Source organism: Podarcis muralis, chromosome 10 (genome assembly GCF_964188315.1).
Source record: "Podarcis muralis chromosome 10, rPodMur119.hap1.1, whole genome shotgun sequence".
Lineage (NCBI taxonomy): Eukaryota > Metazoa > Chordata > Lepidosauria > Squamata > Lacertidae > Podarcis > Podarcis muralis.
In genome coordinates, this window is record NC_135664.1 from 65,213,986 (window position 1) to 65,235,943 (window position 21,958).

A 21,958-nucleotide genomic window follows, 5' to 3' on the forward strand; every position below is an offset into this window, starting at 1 on the left:
ATTTCCTCTTGCCAGATTGGAGACGGTCACTCAGAGTAGGAAAATCCTGCCAGTCTTTTATTATTATTATTATTATTATTATTATTATTATTATTATTATTATTATTTCTAAAATGCCCTATAACAACCGCATGTTGCTTATAACAGGGTTGGTGATTTTGGTTCTTTCAGTTTCCAGCAGTCTGTGGCTCGAGTGAAAACCTTAAAAGAGGAGCTGGAGGAAGCAAAGAATAACCTTAATACTGCAGAGGAAAAAAGGCTGAGAACAGCAGCCCAGAATAAGCAGCTAGTAGGTGGACTTGAACTGTTTCAGACAGTGTTTATTGACTGAGGCTTAACAGTGCATTAAGGTAAAGGTAAAGGGACCCCTGACCATTAGGTCCAGTCATGACCGACTCTGGGGTTGTGGCGCTCATCTCGCTTTATTGGCCAAGGGAGCCGGTGTACAGCTTCTGGGTCATGTGGCCAGCAAGACTAAGCCGCTTCTGGCGAACCAGAGCAGCGCACAGAAACGTTTACCTTCCCGCTGGAGCAGTACCTATTTATCTACTTGCACTTTGATGTGCTTTCGAACTGCTAGGTTGGCAGGAGCTGGGACTGAACAACGGGAGCTCACCCCATCGCGGGGATTCGAACCGCTGACCTTCTGATCGGCAAGTCCTAGGCTCTGTGGTTTAACCCACAGCGCCACCCGCGTCCCTAACAGTGCATTAAGTCCTTTGAAATTTGCACTTCTCCAAATTTCGCTGTGCGGTTCCCCAATCAAGTAATGCATACTAAAATATAATCGCTATATAGTAATGTAAACGACATACAAAAATGCATTATGTTAAGGGAAATGTGTGTGTCTGACAAAATGCGTATGCAGTATTACAAATTGCACTAAAATGCTGATGAGCTTTCATAAGGACTTTATAAAAAAGGGAGCAAACTGATACGCAAATGTGGAAACTGAAATTGACAGTTGTCAGTCAACCCTATATATAGGTCACTGTGTGACTTAAAGCTTTGTGGTGATGTATGTTGATTATAACCCAAGACATCCCCAATTTTCCATAAATTGAGTTTTCCACAGGTGGGATGGGGAAAACATTCAATATTTGCATGGTAGTCATGTATAGTGGCCCTCAGTAACTGGGTGGGTGGGTGTATGTGTGTTGGCAGTATCTCAAACCACCCTCCCCCTTTCCTTTTTACACCAGGAAAAGGAGAATCAGTCCCTCATTCTCAAGATCTCATCTCTACAAGAAGAGGCAAGTGTGAATTGCATTCAAATTGTCTGCAGACAGTTTCATACGCTGTGAAATGTCTCGTTGGCTAGTCTTGCTGTGCATAATAAATAGTATCTGCTTTAACCCAGAATATTAGGCATGCTCTGGATTCGGATGGTCTCCGGAAGAAGATCTCAGAGCTGTCAAGAAATATGGCTGAACTCCAAGTAGGTGCTTGCAACACTTATTTTCAGTGTGGGGAAGCAAGGGTTCGATGGAGGGCTTCAAATGCCAAATATTTCACTGTGCCATCTATAAGCAAGATGGCAGGAGGGCTAGGGACTCTTTTTCCCTCAAGGATTAAGCATGTGTGTGCATGTGTGTTATAGGGTACTGTACAGTTTTTATTTTAAGATTTGTTTTTTAAGAGATGCTTCAGCTTAAATCGTCACTCAACTTAAAGGTAAAGGGACCGCTGACCATTAGGTCCAGTCGTGACCGACTCTGGGGTTGCAGCGCTCATCTCGCTTTATTGGCCGAGGGAGCTTCTGGGTCCTGTGGCCAGCATGACTAAGCTGCTTCTGGCGAACCAGAGGAGCGCACGGAAACGCCGTTTACCTTCCCACCGGAGCAGTACCTATTTATCTACTTGCACTTTGATGTGCTTTCGAACTGCTAGGTTGGCAGGAGCAGGGACCGAGCAACGGGAGCTCACCCCGTCGTGGGGATTTGAACCGCCAACCTTCTGATCGGCAAGTCCTAGGCTCTGTGGTTTAACCCACAGCGCTACCCGCGTCACTCAACTTACCTGTAAGCAAATGAGCACTCTTCTTAAATCTGAGTTGCCAAACTGAAATAGGTCAGATTCCTCAATGTAAACCTTAAGTTTTTGCAATTTTGCACTCAAATTCCAAGGTAGAATGTAATTTAAAAACCATAATAACTTCATTGGCTTCTCTCACAACTAGAGCTGAAATCAACTTGCCCTTTAAAACTCTCCTGATGTCAGATATTTTGAGTATATGAACATTAGATTTTTGATTTTATTTTTAGATTTTTATCCGGACGTTCTATGTAGAGTCTAAAGGACTGGATGGAGCCTTCTACCTCCTTCTAAAAGCTCCTCCTTTTGACCTGGGGGTTATATTTTATTTGTGGCATTTATGGCCCACCCATAAAGGCTTTCAGAGGCTTTCATAAAGGCTTTTATTTGTGGCGTTTATGGCCCACCCAAAAAGGCTTTCAAAGCAGCCTACAAAAATCAGTACTTAAGTCCCCTCAGGCTCCCAATTTAAAATGACATGGAAGATGGGACATCACACGCAAGGAAAAAGAAACAGGAGGAGGGAGGAGGAGAAAGCAAGATCAAGCTCCAGTTCTTAAAGTTAACAGTTCTTATAAGAGTGCTGTATAGTTCTCTTCTGTGCAGATTCTGTGCAGTATGCAGCTAACTCCTTCTGTCAGTGCAAGGACTACAATGTTCGTAGTTGAATTTTCTCCCCCTCTTCTCTCCCTCTGCATGTCCAACCCCCAAATCTGCTCTGGAGCATTGGGATAGCGCCTAGAACAGATTTAGGTGGTGCACAGGGGAAACAAGAGCAGGGACAGATCCAGTGCTCAAGTGCTGATGGAACAAGTTACAGTGGTACCTGTTTGACTTCTGAAATGTTCGAAAACCAAGGCTCGGCTTCTGATTGGGGCAGGCGCCCCAGAAACAATAGCCAACAGCCGCATCGGACATTCGGCTTCCGAAAAACATTCGAAAACCGGAACACTTACTTCTGGGTTTGTGGCGTTTGGGAACCAAGGCATTTGAGAACCAAGGTACCACTGTAGTTGGGTGTCTCCCTCCACTGTTTGGAAGAGCCACAACCTCTTGTTGACGTCAGTGGCGGTTGCGTGGTGAGTTCCCGCCTCCCCCCAGTTGTAAATAACGACACAGGTAAAGGTACCCCTGCCCGTACGGGCCAGTCGTGTCCGACTCTAGGGTTGCGTGCTCATCTTGCTCAAGAGGCCGTGAGCCGGCGCCGTCTGAAGACACTTCCGGGTCATGTGGCCAGCGTGACGAAGCTGCAGCTGGCGAGCCAGCACCAGCGCAGCACATGGAAATGCCGTTTACCTTCCTGCTATAAAGCGGTACCTATTTATCTACTTGCACTTAGGGGTGCTTTCGAACTGCTAGGTGGGCAGGAGCTGGGACCGAACGGCGGGAGCTCACCCCGCCGCGGGGATTCGAACCGCCGACCTTACAATCAGCAAGTCCTAGGCACTGAGGTTTTACCCACAGCGCCACCCGCGTCCCATAAAAATAACGGCACAGGACACCATAAATAAGGTTAATGGGCTAAAATTGGCCACAACTTTATTGGTTACAGGTAAGAGCGGTATTGGCTTAGGCACTGGTCCTATCCGACTATCCGGCTTCAGCCTGATGGCATGAAGACCGGCAAGGGTTAACCACCAGTAGGGGGAGCCCTGCTGATGCACATCAACTAGGTAACTCCCCCAGGTTCACCGCTCGGGGGCGTGCTTTAGGCCCTGACCTCCATAGGCTTCGGACAAGGCAACGCTCCCCGGAATCCTTTACCGGACTACCCTTCAATATTTGGGGGAGGTGATGGCGCTCCTCCCCCCCAACTCATCTACATAAAAATACCCCTACCAATGCCTAACCGCCAAAACCAGGAAAGTTGTAACGATTTGTTACGAGGTAGGTGAAAAACCAAATGGCCGGTGCCAATTTGCCAAGTGGAAAAAATTCCCACCAGGCCCCTTAACAGCGACCAACCGAGGTCCATAGCAAGGTCAGAAGGAAACCTTGAAGGGCGGGTGGGTAGGAAAACCAGTCAGCTGAGTGTCCAAAAGAGGGCGATCCTGGGCCACGCTTGCCTTAAATGGGGCAAGCCACACACCCTGAGCCAGTGGATGATGCGGCCCGAGGATTCCTCCAGATCGTGCGGGGCTGCAAACCAGCTACCGTGCATGTGTTGGGGGCGTGAGCCCGCAACACCACCTCCTCCCGAGGTCGGAAGTGGCTTTCTCTCTCTCTTGCCCTTGATGAAGAGATAATTCATCCCCTGAAGGCCTTCCCCAGCCCTGAGATCAGGAGGAGCAGCAGAGCTAGTGACAAAATCCAGGGCAGGAAGACAGCCCAGTTCTTCATCAGTATCAATGGCAGTTCATACCTTGTTGATGCTAAATCCCCCTTAGGGAAGAGGTGGGGCTGCGGGCTTCACAGCTCCTCCACGTGCCCAAGGGGGGGGGGAGGCCGGCCAGCCCCTGCATGATTGGGGGATTCCCGGCTGCATCACCCTCCGGCCGGCCAGTTGCATCACCCTCCGGCCGGTTGCTCCGGGGGTGTGGCCTGCCCCTTAAAGGCAGGACGTGGCCGGGGATCTCCCTCTTTGTCTGCTTGCCAGCTGCTCCGGTTTTCCCACCCTTCCGCCCTTTAAGGTTTGCTTCCTTTGACCTTGCTATGGACCTTGGTTGGTCGCCATTAAGGGGCCTGGTAGGAATTTTTCCACTTGGCAAATTGGCACCAGCCACTTGGTTTTCGCCTACCTCGTAGCAAATCGTCACGACTTTCTGGGTATTGGCAGTTAGGCATTGGAAAGTTCTGTAGATGGAAAAAGGGGAGGTAGCGCCATCACCTGCCCTGTGTATGGAAGTGTAGTCCGTTAAAGGATTCCAGGGGGCGTGGCCCTGTCAGAAGCCTAGGGAGGTTAGGGCCCAAGGCACGCCCCCAGCAGTGACCCCAGGGGATCTCCTCGTTGATGTGCATCAGCAGGACTCCCCCTACTGGTGTTAACCCTTCCTGGACTTCAAGCAGATGGGCTGGAGTCAGATATAGTCAGTTAGGTCCAATGCCTAAGCCAATACCACTCATCACCTGTAACCAATAAAGTTGTGGCCTTTTAGCCCATTAACCTTAATAATTGGTGACTGGGAGTGGCTACCGGGACCGCATAACTCCGGTCCTGAGAGATCTGCATTGGCTCCCAGTACATTTCCGAGCACAATTCAAAGTGTTGGTGCTGACCTTTAAAGCCCTAAACGGCCTTGGTCCTGTATACCTGAAGGAGCATCTCCACCCCCATCGTTCAGCCCGGACACTGAGGTCCAGCGCCAAGGGCCTTCTGGCGGTTCCCTCACTGCAAGAAGTGAGGTTACAGGGAATCGGGCAGAGGGCCTTCTTGGTAGTGGCGCCCACCCTGTGGAACACCCTCCCTTCAGATGTGAAGGAAATAAGCAGCTATCCTATCTTTAAAAGACATCTGAAGGCAGCCCTGTTTAGGGAAGTTTTTAATATTTAATGCTGTATTGTTTTTAACACTTGATTGGGAGCCGCCCAGAGAGGCTGGGGAAACTTAGCCAGATGGGTGGGGTATAAATAGTAAATGATGATGATGATGATGATGATTATAGTGGTGCCTCGCAAGACGAAATTAATCCGTTCCGCGAGTCTCTTCGCCTTGTGGTTTTTTCGTCTTGCGAAGCACGGCTATTAGCGGCTTAGCAGCTTAGCGGCTATTAGCGGCTTAGCGGCTATTAACGGCTTAGCGGCTTAGCGGCTATTAACAGCTTAGCGGCTTAGCAGCTTTAAGAAAAAGGAAACAAACTTGCAAGAACTCGCAAGACGTTTTGTCTTGCGAAGCAAGCCCATAGGGAAATTCGTCTTGCGGAACGACTCAAAAAACGGAAAACCCTTTCATCTAGCGAGTTTTTCGTCTTGCGAGGCATTCGTCTTGCGGGGCACCACTGTAAATAATTGTGTCATGTGTCATTATTTCTGCTGGGGGAGGGGTTGGGAACTCGCCACACAACCTGGCTCCGCCATTTTCAGCCACTTGTTGGTGGCTCTCCTTCAGAGTGGCTGGTACCTGGTCGAGGAAGGAAATAATGGAATCCTAGAACTGTAATGTTGGAAGGGATCCCATAGGTCATAGGGATCCCCACTGCAGTGCAGGAATCGCAGCATCTGAATCTGAAGCAAGGGCCCAGAGCAGGGTTCGGAAGCTCCAAACTGGCCAAGAAAGACATCTCTGGGAAGACCAGGAGTTTATGAGCACCCAAGACCCTTTGCAGCCCACAACCTGCAGAGTGGATTTAAAGGATCTTCTGCACTCTGAAGCAACTTCGGGAATACTATTATTATTTTTTTAAGGCATAAGGCAAAACAGTAATTTCAATTCCTCTCCTCCAGATACAAGTACACCTGTATGAAAAGACGGTGGAGAATAAAGAGGCCTCCATCCTCAAGGTGAGTAGCTCTTGTGGTGCTGCAGAGACAGACTTGCTAGGCAGTGTTTTGCTGGGCCAGATGCAAAAGCCATGGGAAGATTGCTTTGGCAATGAAGGTTTAAGTAGGATTGTAGGACTGAATTTGCACATCGCACTGTAACACTGACAGCCATTTATCCAACGGTTTGACTTTACCCCCAAAGGCACACTCCTCCATGGTCTCATGAGACAGACAGATGCCAACCAATACCAACTTGAATAAAAGATGGGGGGGCAGGTAAGCCCCGCCCTGCCTAATCGATCACATGATGTGATTGAACACACACCATTTGAGTGGCAATGGCCATTAACTTGGGGGGGGCGGGTACTTCAAATATTATATTGGGGGCCTGGAGAGCTGGCTCCTATGTACACATACGTGCATATTAATCAGTTGGTTCCTTACCTTTCTCGCCCTGATCTGGCCACAGTGATCCATGCGACGGTTACCTCCAGGCTTGATTATTGTAACTCGCTCTACGCGGGGCTGCCCTGGAAGCTGACCCAGAAACTCCAGCGGGTGCAGAATGCCATGGCAAGGCTCCTTACAGGGTCCTTGCCACGGGATCACATTCATCCAGTGCTTTACCAACTGCACTGGCTCCCGGTGGAGTACAGGGTCAGGTTTAAGGTGCTGGTTTTGACCTTTAAAGCCCTATACGGCCTCAGACCCACGTACATATGGGACTGCCTCTCCTGGTATGCCCCGCGGAGGACCTTAAGGTCCACAAATGACAACACTTTGGAGGTCCCAAGTCGCAAGGTGAGTAGATTGGTCTCAACTAGGGCCAGGGCCTTTTCAGTACTGGCCCCGACTTGATGGAACGCTCTGTCACAAGAGACCAGGGCCCTGCGGGACTTGACATTTTTCTGCAGGGCCTGCAAGACAGCTGTTCCACCTGGCCTTTGGTTTGGACTCAGTCTGACCCTTATGTTTTCCCTCCCTTTACGGTTTTGATCCAAGGGCTACTTTTAAAATGAGGCTGCATTTTAAATTGCATTTTAACCTGTATTTTAAATTGGTTTTTCTTTTCCCCTATTATGTTTTTATTGTAATTTTACTGGTGTTAGCTGCCCTGAGCCCGGCTCTGGCTGGGGAGGGTGGGGTTATAAATAAAATATTATTATTATTATTATTATTATTATTATTATTATTATTATTATTATAGCAAACTCATTTTTTGAATGCCACCTTTTTCTATTTGGCCAAAACATTATCATCCATGTGCAAGGAAGGTGTATCCTTTGGCTTTGCAAGCTACAGTAGTACAAAAAAACCCAAATCACACAATGCGGTCAGAGTATGCTTAGTGGGTACAGAACGCTGATAGTGGGAGCTGGGGGAGGAAAACAGGGTGTGGTGGAGGTGGAATGGCGTATCCTGAAAGTGGGTGTGACTGGTTGGAGCACGCTGCAGCATTCTTGTTGCAGGTCTCCCTTGTCCTTTTTCCCTAAGACCCAGTTGGCATCTTTACTTGGGCAAGCTGCGAATTAGACTGACTGTGCCCAGCACTGAGCTTTCAGAGTGGCGGAAGGGATCTGGTTGCTGCAGGAGATTGCAAGGTCTGTGTATAATCTTCCGCAGAAAGCGATGAGCCTGAAAATGCCAGGAGTGTACCATGCAAACATCTTCTTCCCTTTCCCTCCAGAACGCTTGTTTTGCATAGCTTTGACTTGTTCCTTCTCCAAGCACCTGTAGCTGATTTGAATTATGTAAAAACACACCATTTGGGCACATGTTCCTGTATGCCAGGGGTGTTTTAAATAATGCTGGGCATGAATTGGCCCACATGGAGCATCTTCCAGGATTGTGGAAGCGCAGGGAGGGCGTTAGCAAGCCTTTCTGCAGGTGGAAACAACTTGTTTCCTACGTCTGAGCTTGGCTTCCTTGAGATGGAGAGCAGGGATGGAGGGATTGTGGGTGACAAGGGTAAGGAAAGGGTTAAGCTCATCCCTCTCTGAAAATGCCACCCTCCCCTAACCTTACATTAAGGAGCCACCACAGGTGGGCCACATGTCCATCAAGCAAAGTGAAATATACTCAGAGTTCTGTAGTGATTTCATGCTCTTTCTTGCAGCTTGTAAAACAGTGATTGAATTGCCCCCCAAACCTTAGGCTTTTATATACATTATTTACACAATGAGTCCCGTCTGATTGGCTGATTCTGCTTCCCTCCTGGAGCCTGATTGGTCTTCTCCTGCAGGCCTATCAATTGTTTCATTCTACGATCCTACCAGCCTAACAGGCCGATTAACTTCCTCCTGGAGCCTGATTGGTCTTCTCCTGCAAGCCAATCAGTTGTTGTATTCTAGGATCCTACTTACCTATTGTTCTAGGATCCAAGCTTAGTACAGAGCTCAAAGTGTCATTTTTAACCTAAATATTAGTAAAGTGCAAGAGGCTTTGTTTCAGATATTTGAGGGTCAGGTTGGTATTCCGCAAATTAAGCCCTAAACTTGCCTGCAAAGTCTCATTCTGCAAGCACATTGGATGTATTGAGGTACAGCCTCTTTACCTGGCCCTTTGAAAAATAGGCGTGTAGTTCAAACTAGGGATTGAACTCCAAATGTAGAAGCAAGTGCAGAGCGTGCTCACAAACCTTCAGATAGAAATCTCCCGTCTCCTGTCAACATATTCTGCATTTTTCTCTTCCTTCCTGCACCACCTAAAACTTTAAACTGGGTGCAAGCATCCAATTGCTGCCTGGACAGAATGCAGCACTTGTCCTTGTACGCTTCCTTTGGATCTCTTTCTATGTTCATTGGCAATGTCATAGAACAAGCACGATCCCAAATGAGTGCATTCAAGGCAAAGGCACATCTTTGCCCCATGTCCTTGGCCAACCAGAATGGGCGATGCTGGGTCATTTGGACTAATCTCCTGGAAGTACTTTATGTGGAAGCTCATCTTCAATGTAGAGGACTGAATAGCTGTTTTCTGGACTTCTCTGAGCAGCAGAAGGTTTGAGCAAAAAAAGACCTAGAGTCTTTGTTGGGGATAGTAAGATCTCCCAATTTTAGTTTCTCATTTTTCCAGTCTTGAATTCGAATTGACAATTTCTGCATTAGTTTCTGGGTTTTTTTTAATTTTTAAGCCTTCATGGAAATTAATCTGCAACTTCAACTTTTTCATACACATTTTTCTTAATATACACATTTTTCTACACCATTTTGCCCAAGGTGCACATTTTTGCAAGCCATTTCCCTCAGTTCAATGCATTTTTATGTTACTTTCACTAACACCGGCATCCCTTCACCTAACATGTAGAATTCACTGCACATTTTTTGGTTGCAAAACTGGATCGCAAAAATTGAAGACGTGTGAATTTGTTGGCAGGTAGATTTTTTGGTCCACGTATTGTTTGAGGAAGTGCAGATTAGGCTGGCTTGCATTAAAATGTGAGCCAAATTTCTTTCCTCCTGCAATCCCGTATTTGTTTCCAATGTACAAACTGACCATGGGAGATCGTTGGATGCATTGCTGGCTTGTAAAGCAGCAGTTTTCCAAAGCGCTTCTTTCCTAGCCAGATGGAAAAGCCAGACTTCTAATCCAGGTCCCAGATGCATCCAAATGGCTAAATATCCTTACAGAGACAATGTGTGTGCAAAAGCTAGTACCCATCAGCCATCAAAAGCTGTTGATGCTCCTTTAAGCAAGCATTTTCCGGCTATCACTGCCTTATTAAAAAGATCAGTCCCTCATTTTTCATGGCCATGACGATTTTCTTTTAACTAGGTCAGGGGTCTGCAACCCGCGGCTCCGGAGCCGCATGTGGCTCTTTTACACCTTTGCCGCGGCTCTGGGGCGGATACTAGCGAGGGGAGGAGGCGTATTGTGCGCCCCGACACTCCCCACTGTGGCGGGCTCTGTACTGGCTGTGACGTCGCATGGGGGCGGTGCATGCGTTAGTCACGCACCGTCCCGACATCACCTTCCCGCCCGCTACATTGTAAGGGGCATGTACGCTGGTCACTGTTTTGAAGGGGAGTGAAGAACACACACACACACACACAAAGATAACTTGTTAATTTAACATTTATTTCTATGAGGAGGAGTAATTCTGAGGGGTCAAACAAAGAAATAATAAAAAAGTGACAAAAAAGTTATTTTTATAATGACGAGTTTTGCGGCTCCCAGTTTTTTTTCCTTCGGAAACGGGTCCAAGTGGCTCTTTTTGTCTTAAAGGTTGCAGACCCCTGAACTAGGTCAATCTGTTTGGAATGCTTTTTTTTGTATGGAGTCAGCTTCAGAAATTGTCTCAATGCCTTTAGCCTCTCTCTCTCTCGTTCTCTCGTTCTCTCTTTTTCTTTCTCTCTCTCTGGTCCTATACTTCTAATTCAAACACTTCCACCTGTGCAGAAGGACCTGGATATTCAGGAGCTGAAGTCTACCCTCAAGGAATACACCTCCGTAATAGAGGTACAGTTGCCATAATTTGTCTGGGAGCTGGAGACAGAAGAGGAGTCCTTTATTGGGGGGGGGGGTGTTGCTTGAAGGTTGTGTCTTGAGAGAGCTTTGTGTTTTTCTGTAGACCCTGCGGGTGGAGAAGAACAAACTGGTGAACAACATCCAGCAAATGCAACAGGAGTTGATCTCGTGAGTATTTTTGCACTCCAAGGGGACGAGATTCAGCGCCCTTATAATGAGAGACGCCCTTGGAGCTTCGCAGATTTAATTCTTTGACTCTCCTTCTGCTAGGAATGGCTTCAACTTCCCCTTGATATACAAATTCAACAGCAGCATCCTTGAAGGGACCAATTCTTTGCACTGCGAACTGGAGCTTGCCCAAGAGCAATCGGAGGTGGGAGTTTTTAATTTTATTTTATTTGCTTCTCCCCCTTGGTTCCCCAGAGCCAGTTCCTCTAATGCAGGGGTGTCCAACTGGTCGACCGCGATCGACAGGTCGACCCCCAGCTGATATAAGTCAATCGCAGGCTCATTTTCCTCCGCTGGGGAAAAGGGGCACCTGGCCCTGCCCCCTCGCTCCTTCCTGTACAGTGGTGCCCCGCAAGACGAATGCCTCGCAAGACGGAAAACCTGCTAGACGAAAGGGATTTCCGTTTTTGAGTTGCTTCGCAAGACGAATTTCCCTATGGGCTTGCTTCGCAAGACCCTATGGTCTTGCTAGTCTTGTGATTTTTTTTCCGCTCCCCCCCTTTTTTTCTAAGCCGCTAAGCCGGTAATAGCCTTTTAGCAGCTAAGCCGCTAAGCCTTTAATAGCCGCTAAGCCGCTAAACCGCTAATAGCGCTAATCCGCTTAGCCGCTAATAGGGTTGCTTCGCAAGACGAAAAAACCGCTAGACGAAGAGAATTGCGGAACGGATTCTTTTCGTCTTGCGAGGCACCACTGTATCCTGTATTTCAAGAACAGAAGACGGAGTTTCCGCTGGTGGGGTTATTTCTTTTTCAATCAATGCACCCCCCCCAAAAAAATGGGAGAAGAATTTTCAGTCTGCCCCCCAAAAAGGTAAACAACTGTGGCTTGTCCCCTGGAAAAAAGATTAACAACTTTGGCTTGCCCCCCACAAAAGCTCAACAATTTAGGTTCCCCCCTCCCCCCAAAATGGGTAGATTGTTGCTAGTTTTTTAATCCAGGAGTAGATCGCAGTCACTTGGGAGTTGGACATCCCTGATGTGACTGGGAAGTGAGACAGAGACCACTACCTTGCTGTGTTCCAGACTGTCACACTTTTGCACAGATCTCTGGCACATTTCTGTGCCTTTGGATAACGAGTGCACCTTTCTAAAGAAGCATTTAGTTGCACATGCAGCTAATACAACTGCATCTAGCTCACCTGCTCCCTCTCCCTTCACTGCCCCCCCCCCCCGGTGCTGGGTTTTAGATTGGAAGCTTTTCGGGGCAGGGACCTGCCTTCACATACTCTGCAAAGTGCCAGGGACACTGGTGGTGCGGTATAAATAAATGACATCCAGCCAAATGGATGCACTTTCCCAGCGCAACTTGGAAGCAAAGGTTTATGCCCAGGGTAGCCTCTGGCCAGTGTTGAGACTTGGCAGATGGTTGAGCTTGTATCATATGGCTGTTGGGATAGTGCCAGGGAGACGGGGGCATCAGGCAAGCCCCCAGCTGGCTGCAGCCACCGGCTGGCAGCCGAACAATCACCGGTCTCCCTTGGAACAGCATCAATCAGCGACATGGGCCTCAGATACATTTAGAGACCCGTGCACGCTCTATCAGCAGAGTGAATAAATCTTCCCACAGCAGAAGAGGCAGACAGAGCCATGCGTAAGCAGTATATTACAGCATTTTATTCAGCAGCAGGAACAAAGGAAGGAACATGTCTGCTTCCCTTCGTCTCCAGCAAAACAGCAGAAATGCAAAAGCTATGTACAAACGGAAGCTCCCAGCAGATCTGTGCTGGAAGTAAACAGGCATGTGACACACAACAGTCATGCCTGTATCCTTTTAAGGTGGAACGGAACTCTATCCTAACAATGGCCCCTTTCTGATTGCTTTGCTATGCAGGTCTCTGGAATCGAATGGACTGCACTGGATGAATCGCTGGACGCGGAGGTTTTGCTGCTCCTGCAAGGGCCGGAGAGAGTGGGAGAAAAATTCAAGGCCACCGTTCAGAAACTGGTATGGAAAAAGACTGTGGGTGGAATAGCAAGTGGAAGACTGCAAAACCATTCCAAAGCTTTTGCTCATCTCAGAACCTGAGCAAGATGCTTCTTCGCATCCTCCCTCCTGCAAATCCTTTTTTTCTTATGCCGATTCATAGCTATCCCCAGTATGTTAGTGCTGAAAGAAGCATTTAGAGTGGTGCAAGAAATCTAGATACTTCACCACATATGTTTGCTTATAGGCTTTTGAATAGGTAGGCAAATAATAGCTGCCGATATGTATGCTTATCTGTTTAGCACAGTGTTTCTCAACCTGTGGGTCCCCAGGTGTTGTTGGACTACAACTCCCATCATTCCTAGCCAGCATGACCAGTGGTCAGGGAAGATGGGAGTTGTAGTCCAACAACATCTGGGGACCCACAGGTTGAGAAACACTGGTTTAGTGGCTTAGTCCTTTTGAAACAGTCCTATTCCTTCACAGGCACTGCATATTTTAGAGAAGCAAATAGCCTCTCGTTGCTAAGGTTCCACACCAAAAGAGCTGCACAGGTGAAATATACTCGGAGTCAAGAGTGGATTTCATGCTCTTTATTCAGCCCATAGTGGTGAGGAGGAATGGAAGTTCCCCCAGAATGTCTGCTTTATATACATTATTACACAATGGGCCCCATGTGATTGGCTAATTCTGGGGTTCACCTGTAGGCCAATCAGGTTGCGGAGTCACTTCCACCTGGAGCTGGATTGGGTGGCTCCTGTGGACCAATCAGACTGCTGCATTCTGAATCCTACTCAACTCAGTACATAACAGCGTGTTACTGTTTAGATGTGAAAGTTCATGGGACGTGACCTTTTTCTTTACAGAAGCAAGAACTTTCTCAAGTGGAGGAAATAGCCATCCTGCAGGCAGAGGGCTTTGAGGCCAATATGCAAGAAGCCCATAAGAATAAGCTCATGGTAAATGTTACTGAATGGCTAGAAAGGGTGCTTTAGGACACCTCCCTACCGTCTGAATTACAAGACCTTGGGCGGAGCTTGAAGGGATGTGTACTGGCACAAAAATATCCCTCTTTGGGGTTTTGTAAATTCTTTCACAAAGCAGTCCTTCACATTTTTAACATTCACACTTAGTTCGTTTGTATTCTTGATCTTGATTTGTGTTTTCAGAAAGGGGCCTACTGTTCCGAATTCAACTGGGACCCTGTCCCCCCCCCCCCCAGGGTGCTTGGCAGAAGGTGTGAATTTCTCTCCCCCACCTGAACATTTCAGGTTATGGCTGGGGGTTTTTGGAGGGGTGTGGCGATCACACAGGGTCCCCGGACGTTTGACGGTCTATTGACCCTGTGCCACCACTGTGATTGCTTTCTTCGCTGCCACCAACCCGTTTCCCTCAAGTACACACGGAGTCCAGACAGTTGTTAACATTAACAAATAATCAAGTTTATTTTTAGAAGCATGAACAAGTTTATGGTTTCCGTTAATTTTTCTTGTCAGTTTCTTAAACTTAGTTTCTTTACTGTCTTATTCATTCCTAACAACTTCAAACGGATTATCCCAACTATCTATCTGACTCCGCCTAACAGTTCCTCTCACTCCCTCACCACATAACTCGACCAACCCACAGACTTATCCTCCCTCTTCCTTCTCCAACTCCCAACTCTCAACTAACTTCCACACAACTCCGACTCTAACTCTAACTCCTCCTATCAGTTTCTCTCTGGCCAATCACATCACACTCATTTAACCCTTTCCTTATGACCCACCTAGGAGGCAAACGCCACAAGGGGGTTACCCCTTCATTTAAGTGAATGAAGAGTCTTGGCACTTCCGACAGTGGCAGACTTGGGTACAGTCATACCTCATGTTATGTTTGCTTCAAGTTGCGCATTTTCAGGTTGTGTCCCGTGGCGACCCAGAAGTACCGGAAAGGGTTACTGCCGGGTTTCACTGCTTGTGCATGCGCAGAATGATGTCAGGCACATGTGCAGAAGCAACGAATCGCAACCCGCGCACGCGCAGACGTGGGTTGCGTTCTTTTCAGGTTGCAAACGGGCCTCCGGAATGGATCCCATTTGCAACCAGAGGTACCACTGTACTGTGGCACTTGTGCAAGGCCAAAAATTACCTCCTCCCCCCCCTTCTGCTGCTTTCCCAAAGCTGTGCTGGGTTTTGGGAAGGAGGCATGAGTCTCTGACAGGGTGCTAGAGCCCTCCCACCTTCACCCCAAAGCAGGGAAAGCTCTAAGAAGGCTTTGGGAAGGAGGAGGGAGGACTCTAGGACCCTGCCAGAGCTGAAGCAGGATGTGCCCTGATTGGCTGTGTAGTTCTGAGAGAGTTTTTCATCTGTACATTTGGTTGAATGCTTCCCTGCTACGTATGAGGCCTCAATTAAGAAAGATGAGACCTCCATTCCTTTCTCCTCAAATTATGTGCCGTTTTTCATCCGCTTGAGCACTGAAAAGTCTTGACAAGATTTTGTCCTATCTCTGGACTCTGCATTATTGAAATATACTCAGAGTCGAGAGTGGATTTCATGCTCTTTATTCAGCTCATAGTGGTGAGGAGGGATGGAATTTTCCCCAGAATGTCTGCTTTATATACAGTGGTACCTCGGGATGCGAACAGGATCCGTTCCAGAGCCCTGTTTACATCCTGAACACAACATAAGCTGCAACGGCACGTCTGCGCATGCGCGGGTCACGTTTTGCCGCTTCCGTGCATGCGCATGACGTCATTTTGAGCATCTGCGCGAGCAGCGAAACCTGGAAGTAACGCATTCTGTTACTTCTGGTTTGCCGCGGAGCGCAACTTGAACATGCTCAACCCGAAGCACATTCAACCCGAGGTATGACTGTACCTCATTTACACAATGGGCCCCAAGTGATTGGCCTACAGGAGAATCCCGGAATTAGCCAATCAGGTTGCGGTTTCACTTCCACCTGGAGCTGGATTGGGTGGCTCCTGTGGACCAATCAGACTGCTGCATTCTGGATCCTATTGTTCTAGGACCAATCAGACTGCTGTATTCTGAATCCTATTGTTCTAGGACCAATCAGACTGTTGCATTTTGGATCCTATTCAACTCAGTACATAACAATTATTTAAGTGGCTTCGCTAACAGGAGGCAAGCCAGCCTCTTCTTAAGGACCTTTGCAGCAATGCTGTGCTTTTTTGAGGGGTGTGTGTGTGAGGTGACTTCATTTCCCCATCCCCCAACATAGGGACCGCAGTCTGTCTGTCTCTCCCCACCCACCATTCCAGCAAAATAATTCCCAGTGAGCAAGTACAAAAGAGAAAGCAGAACAAGGCATTACTTTGCAGTTAGTACTTGTTGTTGTTTAGTCGTTTAGTCGTGTCCGACTCTTCGTGACCCCATGGACCAGAGCACGCCAGGCACTCCTGTCTTCCACTGCCTCCCACAGTTTGGTCAGATTCATGTTCGTAGTTTCGAGAACACTGTCCAACCATCTCGCCCTCTGTCGTCCCCTTCTCCTTGTGCCCTCTATCTTCCCCAACATCAGGGTCCTTTCCAGGGAGTCTTCTCTTCTCATGAGGTGGCCAAAGTATTGGAGCCTCAGCTTCAGGATCTGTCCTTCCAGTGAGCACTCAGGGCTGATTTCCTTCAGAATGGATACGTTTGATCTTCTTGCAGTCCATGGGACTCTCAAGAGTCTCCTCCAGCACCATAACTCAAAAGCATCAATTCTTTGGCGATCAGCCTTCTTTATGGTCCAGCTCTCACTTCCATACATCACTACTGGGAAAACCATAGCTTTAACTATATGGACTTTTGTTGGCAAGGTGATGTCTCTGCTTTTTAAGATGCTGTCTAGGTTTGCCATTGCCTTTCTCCCAGTTATTACTACATTCAGGTTAATTTTCCTTTGTATTTATTTGATCCAAATTTAAATGGGAATGGGGCTTTTTCAGGTTAAACCAGCACACATTCATAGCAAATAGCTTGCTAAGGATTTCTTCTGAACACTCCATATTGGATTCTTGTTAAAATGTCAATACAGGAGCTCAAGCAAGATCTGGCGAAGAAAATAACTCTTTGGCTTCAGAGACTTGATCTCTTGGAAGCTCAGAAGGACTCATTGGACAAGGAGCTTATAAAGATGGCAGGAAACCTCAGGAGGATGAGAACTGAACAGCTGCACTTGAAGAAAGCACTTTCATCCAGGTTATTTCCCCCCTCCCTTCTCCTTCTTTTAGTTTTTAGTACGTGCGTGTTGGGGATGGGGCAGAAATTTGATTCAGATTGCAACTTTCACTTCCTGAAGCAACAGGCAAACCGAAACACTCAGACGTCCTTTGAGATTTGCAATGCAGTTCTTAAACCAAAATATATGTACATGAGGGGAAAGTCGTGTGTACTGGCAAAAAGAACAGAGAAAAGTGCATTATACTGGGGGAAATGGTTTGCAAGAAGAGGTGTATATAAGGGAAAATTGCATAGGAAAGTGTGTGCGTTAGAAGAAACAGAATGCTGAGAAACTTGCACATGAGTGTTTCTGGTTTTTAATTGCAAGCCTGCAAAAATGTGGCAAACTAAACTTACTACTGGAAAAATGAGAAATTGAGAGAAAACAGATTTGTTCACAGTAGTGTGTGTGTGTGTGTGTGTGTGTGTGTGTGTGTGTGTGTTGCTGTGAGTCCCGGGGGGGTGGGGTTCAGTCTGAATGATACCCCTGGGTCCCTACCCAAGCAGTGATCCTGTATTTGTCAGGTTAGGATCTGTAGGAGGTTTGTCAGGTTAGGATCTGCTAAATAGGTCAAGGTAAGGACCATGGCAGAGACGCAGGTGGCGCTGTGGTCTAAACCACAGAGCCTAGAATTTGCTGATTGGAAGGTCAGCAGTTTGAATCCCCGTGACGGGGTGAGCTCCCGTTGTTCTGTCCTAGCTCCTGCCCACCTAGCAGTTCAAAAGCACGTCAAGTGCAAGTAGATAAATAGGTACCACTCTGGCGGGAAGGTAAACGGCGTTTCTGTGTGCTGCTCTGGTTCACCAGAAGTGGCTTGGTCATGCTGGCCACATGACCAGGAAGCTGTCTGCAGACAAATGCTGGCTCCCTCGGCCTATAAAGCGAGATGAGCGCGCAACCCCAGAGTCGTCCGCGACTGGACCTAAGAGTCAGGGGTATCTTTACCTTTACCTAATGACCATGGCAGCTCAGTTAAGTATCCAACACCTGCACCTTCAAGGCACCAGGTTGCCTCCATGATTGAAGTGGCCCAGTGCACGTTGCTCATGTGTGACATCATGCATCACATGTGTGTGCCATCACATCCTCTGGAGGAGGATGAGTGCTCTGGCAGAGCCGGGAGCTAAAGCTGTGATGCGCTGGGCCCCCTCAACATGGAGGGAGCCAAAGACATCTCAGCCCCCTAGCTTGGTGCATCTGGTTGCCACAGAGACAATTTTTTCTCACTTCACCTGGCTGGATGCCACATCATGGAGAAATGGGTCAGCATGTCTGGCTGTTAACCAGAAGGTTGGTGGTTGGAGCCCACCCAAGAATGGCTGTGGGCAGGATTCCTGCATTGCTGGGGGTTGGAATAGATGACCCTCAAGGCCCCTTCCTACACTATGATCCTATTATCCTAGAATGGAGAACAATAGGCCAAGCAGGGCTGGGTATGTGAGAGTTGTGTGAGAGAGAATTTCAGCTGAAGCTGGAGGAACAGAGACATGTCTTGCGTTGTGCTAGATTTAGGGCTCCCCGGAAACCTAATGGAGAAGCAAGATCTGTTGGGACGTTAATGCTTGATTTCCGCCCCCCCCCCCCATTTGGAAATTCCTTGAATTCTGAAACTCTTTGCTAATCTGGCGTTTGTGCCTAAGGGATTCGACTCTGTTGAATGGGACAAATGAGTCCCTGTGTGCCATGGGCCCAGTTACTTCTAAGTGGTGACAGAGAAGAGATGCCTGGTAGGAGAAAGGGAGCTAGAAGAACGTGGACCTGCACAGGTGTAGGAGATGGGCAGGTGTACCCAACAATGCTTCTAGGTTTGGACTGGCCATATACCATCAAGCAGAATTTGAATTACATTTCTGAGCAGTGCTGCTCTAAAATGCTCTGCGTGCCCTCAAGCTCCTCTTGCCTTATATCCCTTAGGCAGCATGAACTGGAGTTGGCCAGACGGCTGAAAGAGGACACTGTGTCAGAAGAATGCATCTTGAGATCAGCACTGCAAGATCTAACCCAACAACTTGAGGATGCCAGCAAGCGGGTAAGTGCAGCATGTTGTGCTGCTCTTGCTTTTAAGACTTTGCATACAGGAAGATGGAGGAAGGACAACTTTGGAGGACAAGAGCAGGATGTGGAAGACATTGTCTTGTTTGGTGCCTCAGAGAAGGAAGGCCTAAAACTAAGGCAGAGACGAAAGAGACAAATCCTATTGTTTGTTGTTTAGTCGTTTAGTCGTGTCCAACTCTTCATGACCCCATGGACCAGAGCATACCAGGCACTCCTGTCTTCCACTGCCTCCCACAGTTTGGTCAAATTCATGCTGGTAGCTTCAAGAACACTGTCCAACCATCTCCTCCTCTGTCGTCCCCTTCTCCTTGTGCCCTCCATCTTTCCCAACATCAGGGTCTTTTCCAGGGAGTCTTCTCTTCTCATGATGTGACCAAAGTCTTGGAGCCTCAGCTTCAGGATCTGTCCTTCCAGTGAGCACTCAGGGCTGGTTTCCTTCAGAATGGAGAGGTTTGATCTTCTTGCAGTCTATGGGACTCTCAAGAGTCTCCTCCAGCACCATAATTCAAAAGCATCCATTCTTCGGCAATCAGCCTTCTTGATCATCCAGCTCTCACTTCCACACATCACTACTGGGAAAACCATAGCTTTTACTATACGGACAAATACTATTACAGAGTGGCAATTGGATTTCCATATCCTACTTTGCATGTGTGTGCAATGATTCAGCATCCCCTGTTTTGAGGTACTTATTGTGGTGTTGGTGGGACTAGAGCTACTTCCTCCTTCTCCTTTTTCTTTAAAGGCAGCTGACTCTAGTGCCCCCTGAGTGCCTCTGGGAGCATAGGAATGGCCAATGGTCTATCTAGCTCACTATTGTCTCCACTGTCTGGCATGGTCTTATGCGAGGTTCCAGGTAGGAGTCTTATTCCCCATCCCTACCAGGAATAGACCTGGGACCTTCCGCATGCAAAGCAGGTGGTCTACAATTGAGCTATGGCCCTATTCTTAAAGGCAGCAGAAGCCAGAGTTCTGCTCCTTGTGCTGAGTTTAAAAAGGTGAAGGTAAAGGATTTCCGTACACCCATGTACAGCCCACGTCTTCAGCGCCTGCATGGGCTGGGTGTCGGGAGCACCTTCCCTGACCTTCCTATCACAGGAACGTATGAACAGGCAAGGTGGTGTTTTCCTATCACTGAACTACAGTCTTTCCAATGAATCTGAATCCCACTGAAGATCGCCACCGTCTTGCCAAGTTTGGGCCCGGGGTGAGGCGGGGGAGTTAATAATAATAATAATAATAATAATAATAATAATAATAATATATTTATTTATTTATTTATTTATTATTTATTTATTTATTTATACCCCGCCCATCTGGCTGAGTTTCCCCAGCCACTCTGGGCGGCTCCCAATCAAGCTTTAAAAACAATACAGCATTAAATATTAAAATCTTCCCCAAACAGCCTTCAGATGTCTTTTAAAAATAGGATAGCTGCTTATTTCCTTGACATCTGATGGGAGGGCATTCCACAGGGCGGGCGCCACTACCAAGAAGGCCCTCTATCTGTTTCCCAGTAACTTCTCGCAATGAGGGAACCACCAAAAGGCCCTTGGCACTGGATCTCAGCGTCCGGGCTGAACGATGGGGGTAGAGACGCTCCTTCAGGTATACAGGACCGAGACCGTTTAGGGTTTTAAAGGTCAGCACCATGCATCGCACATCACAACTTCAGTGCACATACATGTGAACTTGGAGAGCATGGGTAGGACACAACCTGGTGTTCTTTTCCCTGCTTCACACAGAATGCAGCTGCTGAGATTGTTTTGATCTGTCGATAACGGTAACGCTTCAACATGCAGTTTTGGGGAAGAGGTCTCTTGGTGACGGAATAAGAACAAGGGTTTTATCTTCATCTATGAAGTGCTAGAGGGCCTGACCTTTGCGGTTGCTGGCAAGGTAGCCCTTGTAGAGTGCATCCTGTGTGTTTGGGCAAAAGCAGAACCTGTGCGTTCGCTGGAACTTGCAAAATTCTGAATGCAGAGGAAGTCTAAGCTGAGAGGAAGGGTTGGTGGCTTTTAAGCGCCTTACGCAGGAAAGAAGCGACTTGACACATACGTCTGCTCAGAGAAAACCAACAGAACCTGCGAGTGTTAAAACTATATATATATGAAGAGGCAGATCAGGAGTTCATTGCTTCCGGAGAGAGTTAGCAGATGCATTTCGGCTTTTGTTTGTGTGAGGTCTGCTGAGCGGTCTAGAAGGGATCTTGAAACTTTGCTGACTTGCTGTTGCTCCCGCAGGCTAAGGATCAGGAGAATGACCTTCACGCTGCCAGGCTGGAAGCAAGGTCTTTGCAAAGGGAGCTGGAAGAGAGCATCGCTGAGCAAACAAACCTCCGGAGTGTAAATATAAACTTAACACGCACTTGCCAGGTGCTGGAACTGAAAGCTAAAGAGCAGAGCAGTAAGTATCGCTTGAAGTTACTCTTTTCGTGACTTAAGGGCAGCTGGCATGTGTTCTTTGGCCTGAATGAAAATGGGAGTGTTTGCTTCACTCTGGGTTTCGTCCTAAAATACCCAATCTTACCATCAAATTTTCGTGTTTTGTTTTTCATTTTGAGCTGAGAACCATATTGCAAAATTCGGAGCAGTACAAAATTTCAGAGCATCTACTTGTGCAAAG

At 47.6% G+C, this 21,958-nt stretch overlaps 1 protein-coding gene across 1 annotated transcript in view; it reads left to right on the forward strand.

The window, feature by feature from the left end:
* The window catches only part of IRAG2 (inositol 1,4,5-triphosphate receptor associated 2), a 60,575-nt gene that overhangs the window by 9,238 nt on the left and 29,379 nt on the right, over positions 1-21,958 (forward strand). Inside the window, exons 6-17 of the mRNA XM_077935608.1 lie at positions 172-289; positions 1,203-1,253; positions 1,361-1,438; positions 6,415-6,471; positions 10,852-10,911; positions 11,024-11,088; positions 11,191-11,293; positions 12,980-13,093; positions 13,939-14,031; positions 17,093-17,256; positions 19,193-19,307; positions 21,577-21,739. Coding sequence (XP_077791734.1) covers positions 172-289; positions 1,203-1,253; positions 1,361-1,438; positions 6,415-6,471; positions 10,852-10,911; positions 11,024-11,088; positions 11,191-11,293; positions 12,980-13,093; positions 13,939-14,031; positions 17,093-17,256; positions 19,193-19,307; positions 21,577-21,739 — 1,181 coding nt within the window. The remainder of the gene's footprint in view (positions 1-171; positions 290-1,202; positions 1,254-1,360; positions 1,439-6,414; positions 6,472-10,851; positions 10,912-11,023; positions 11,089-11,190; positions 11,294-12,979; positions 13,094-13,938; positions 14,032-17,092; positions 17,257-19,192; positions 19,308-21,576; positions 21,740-21,958) is intronic.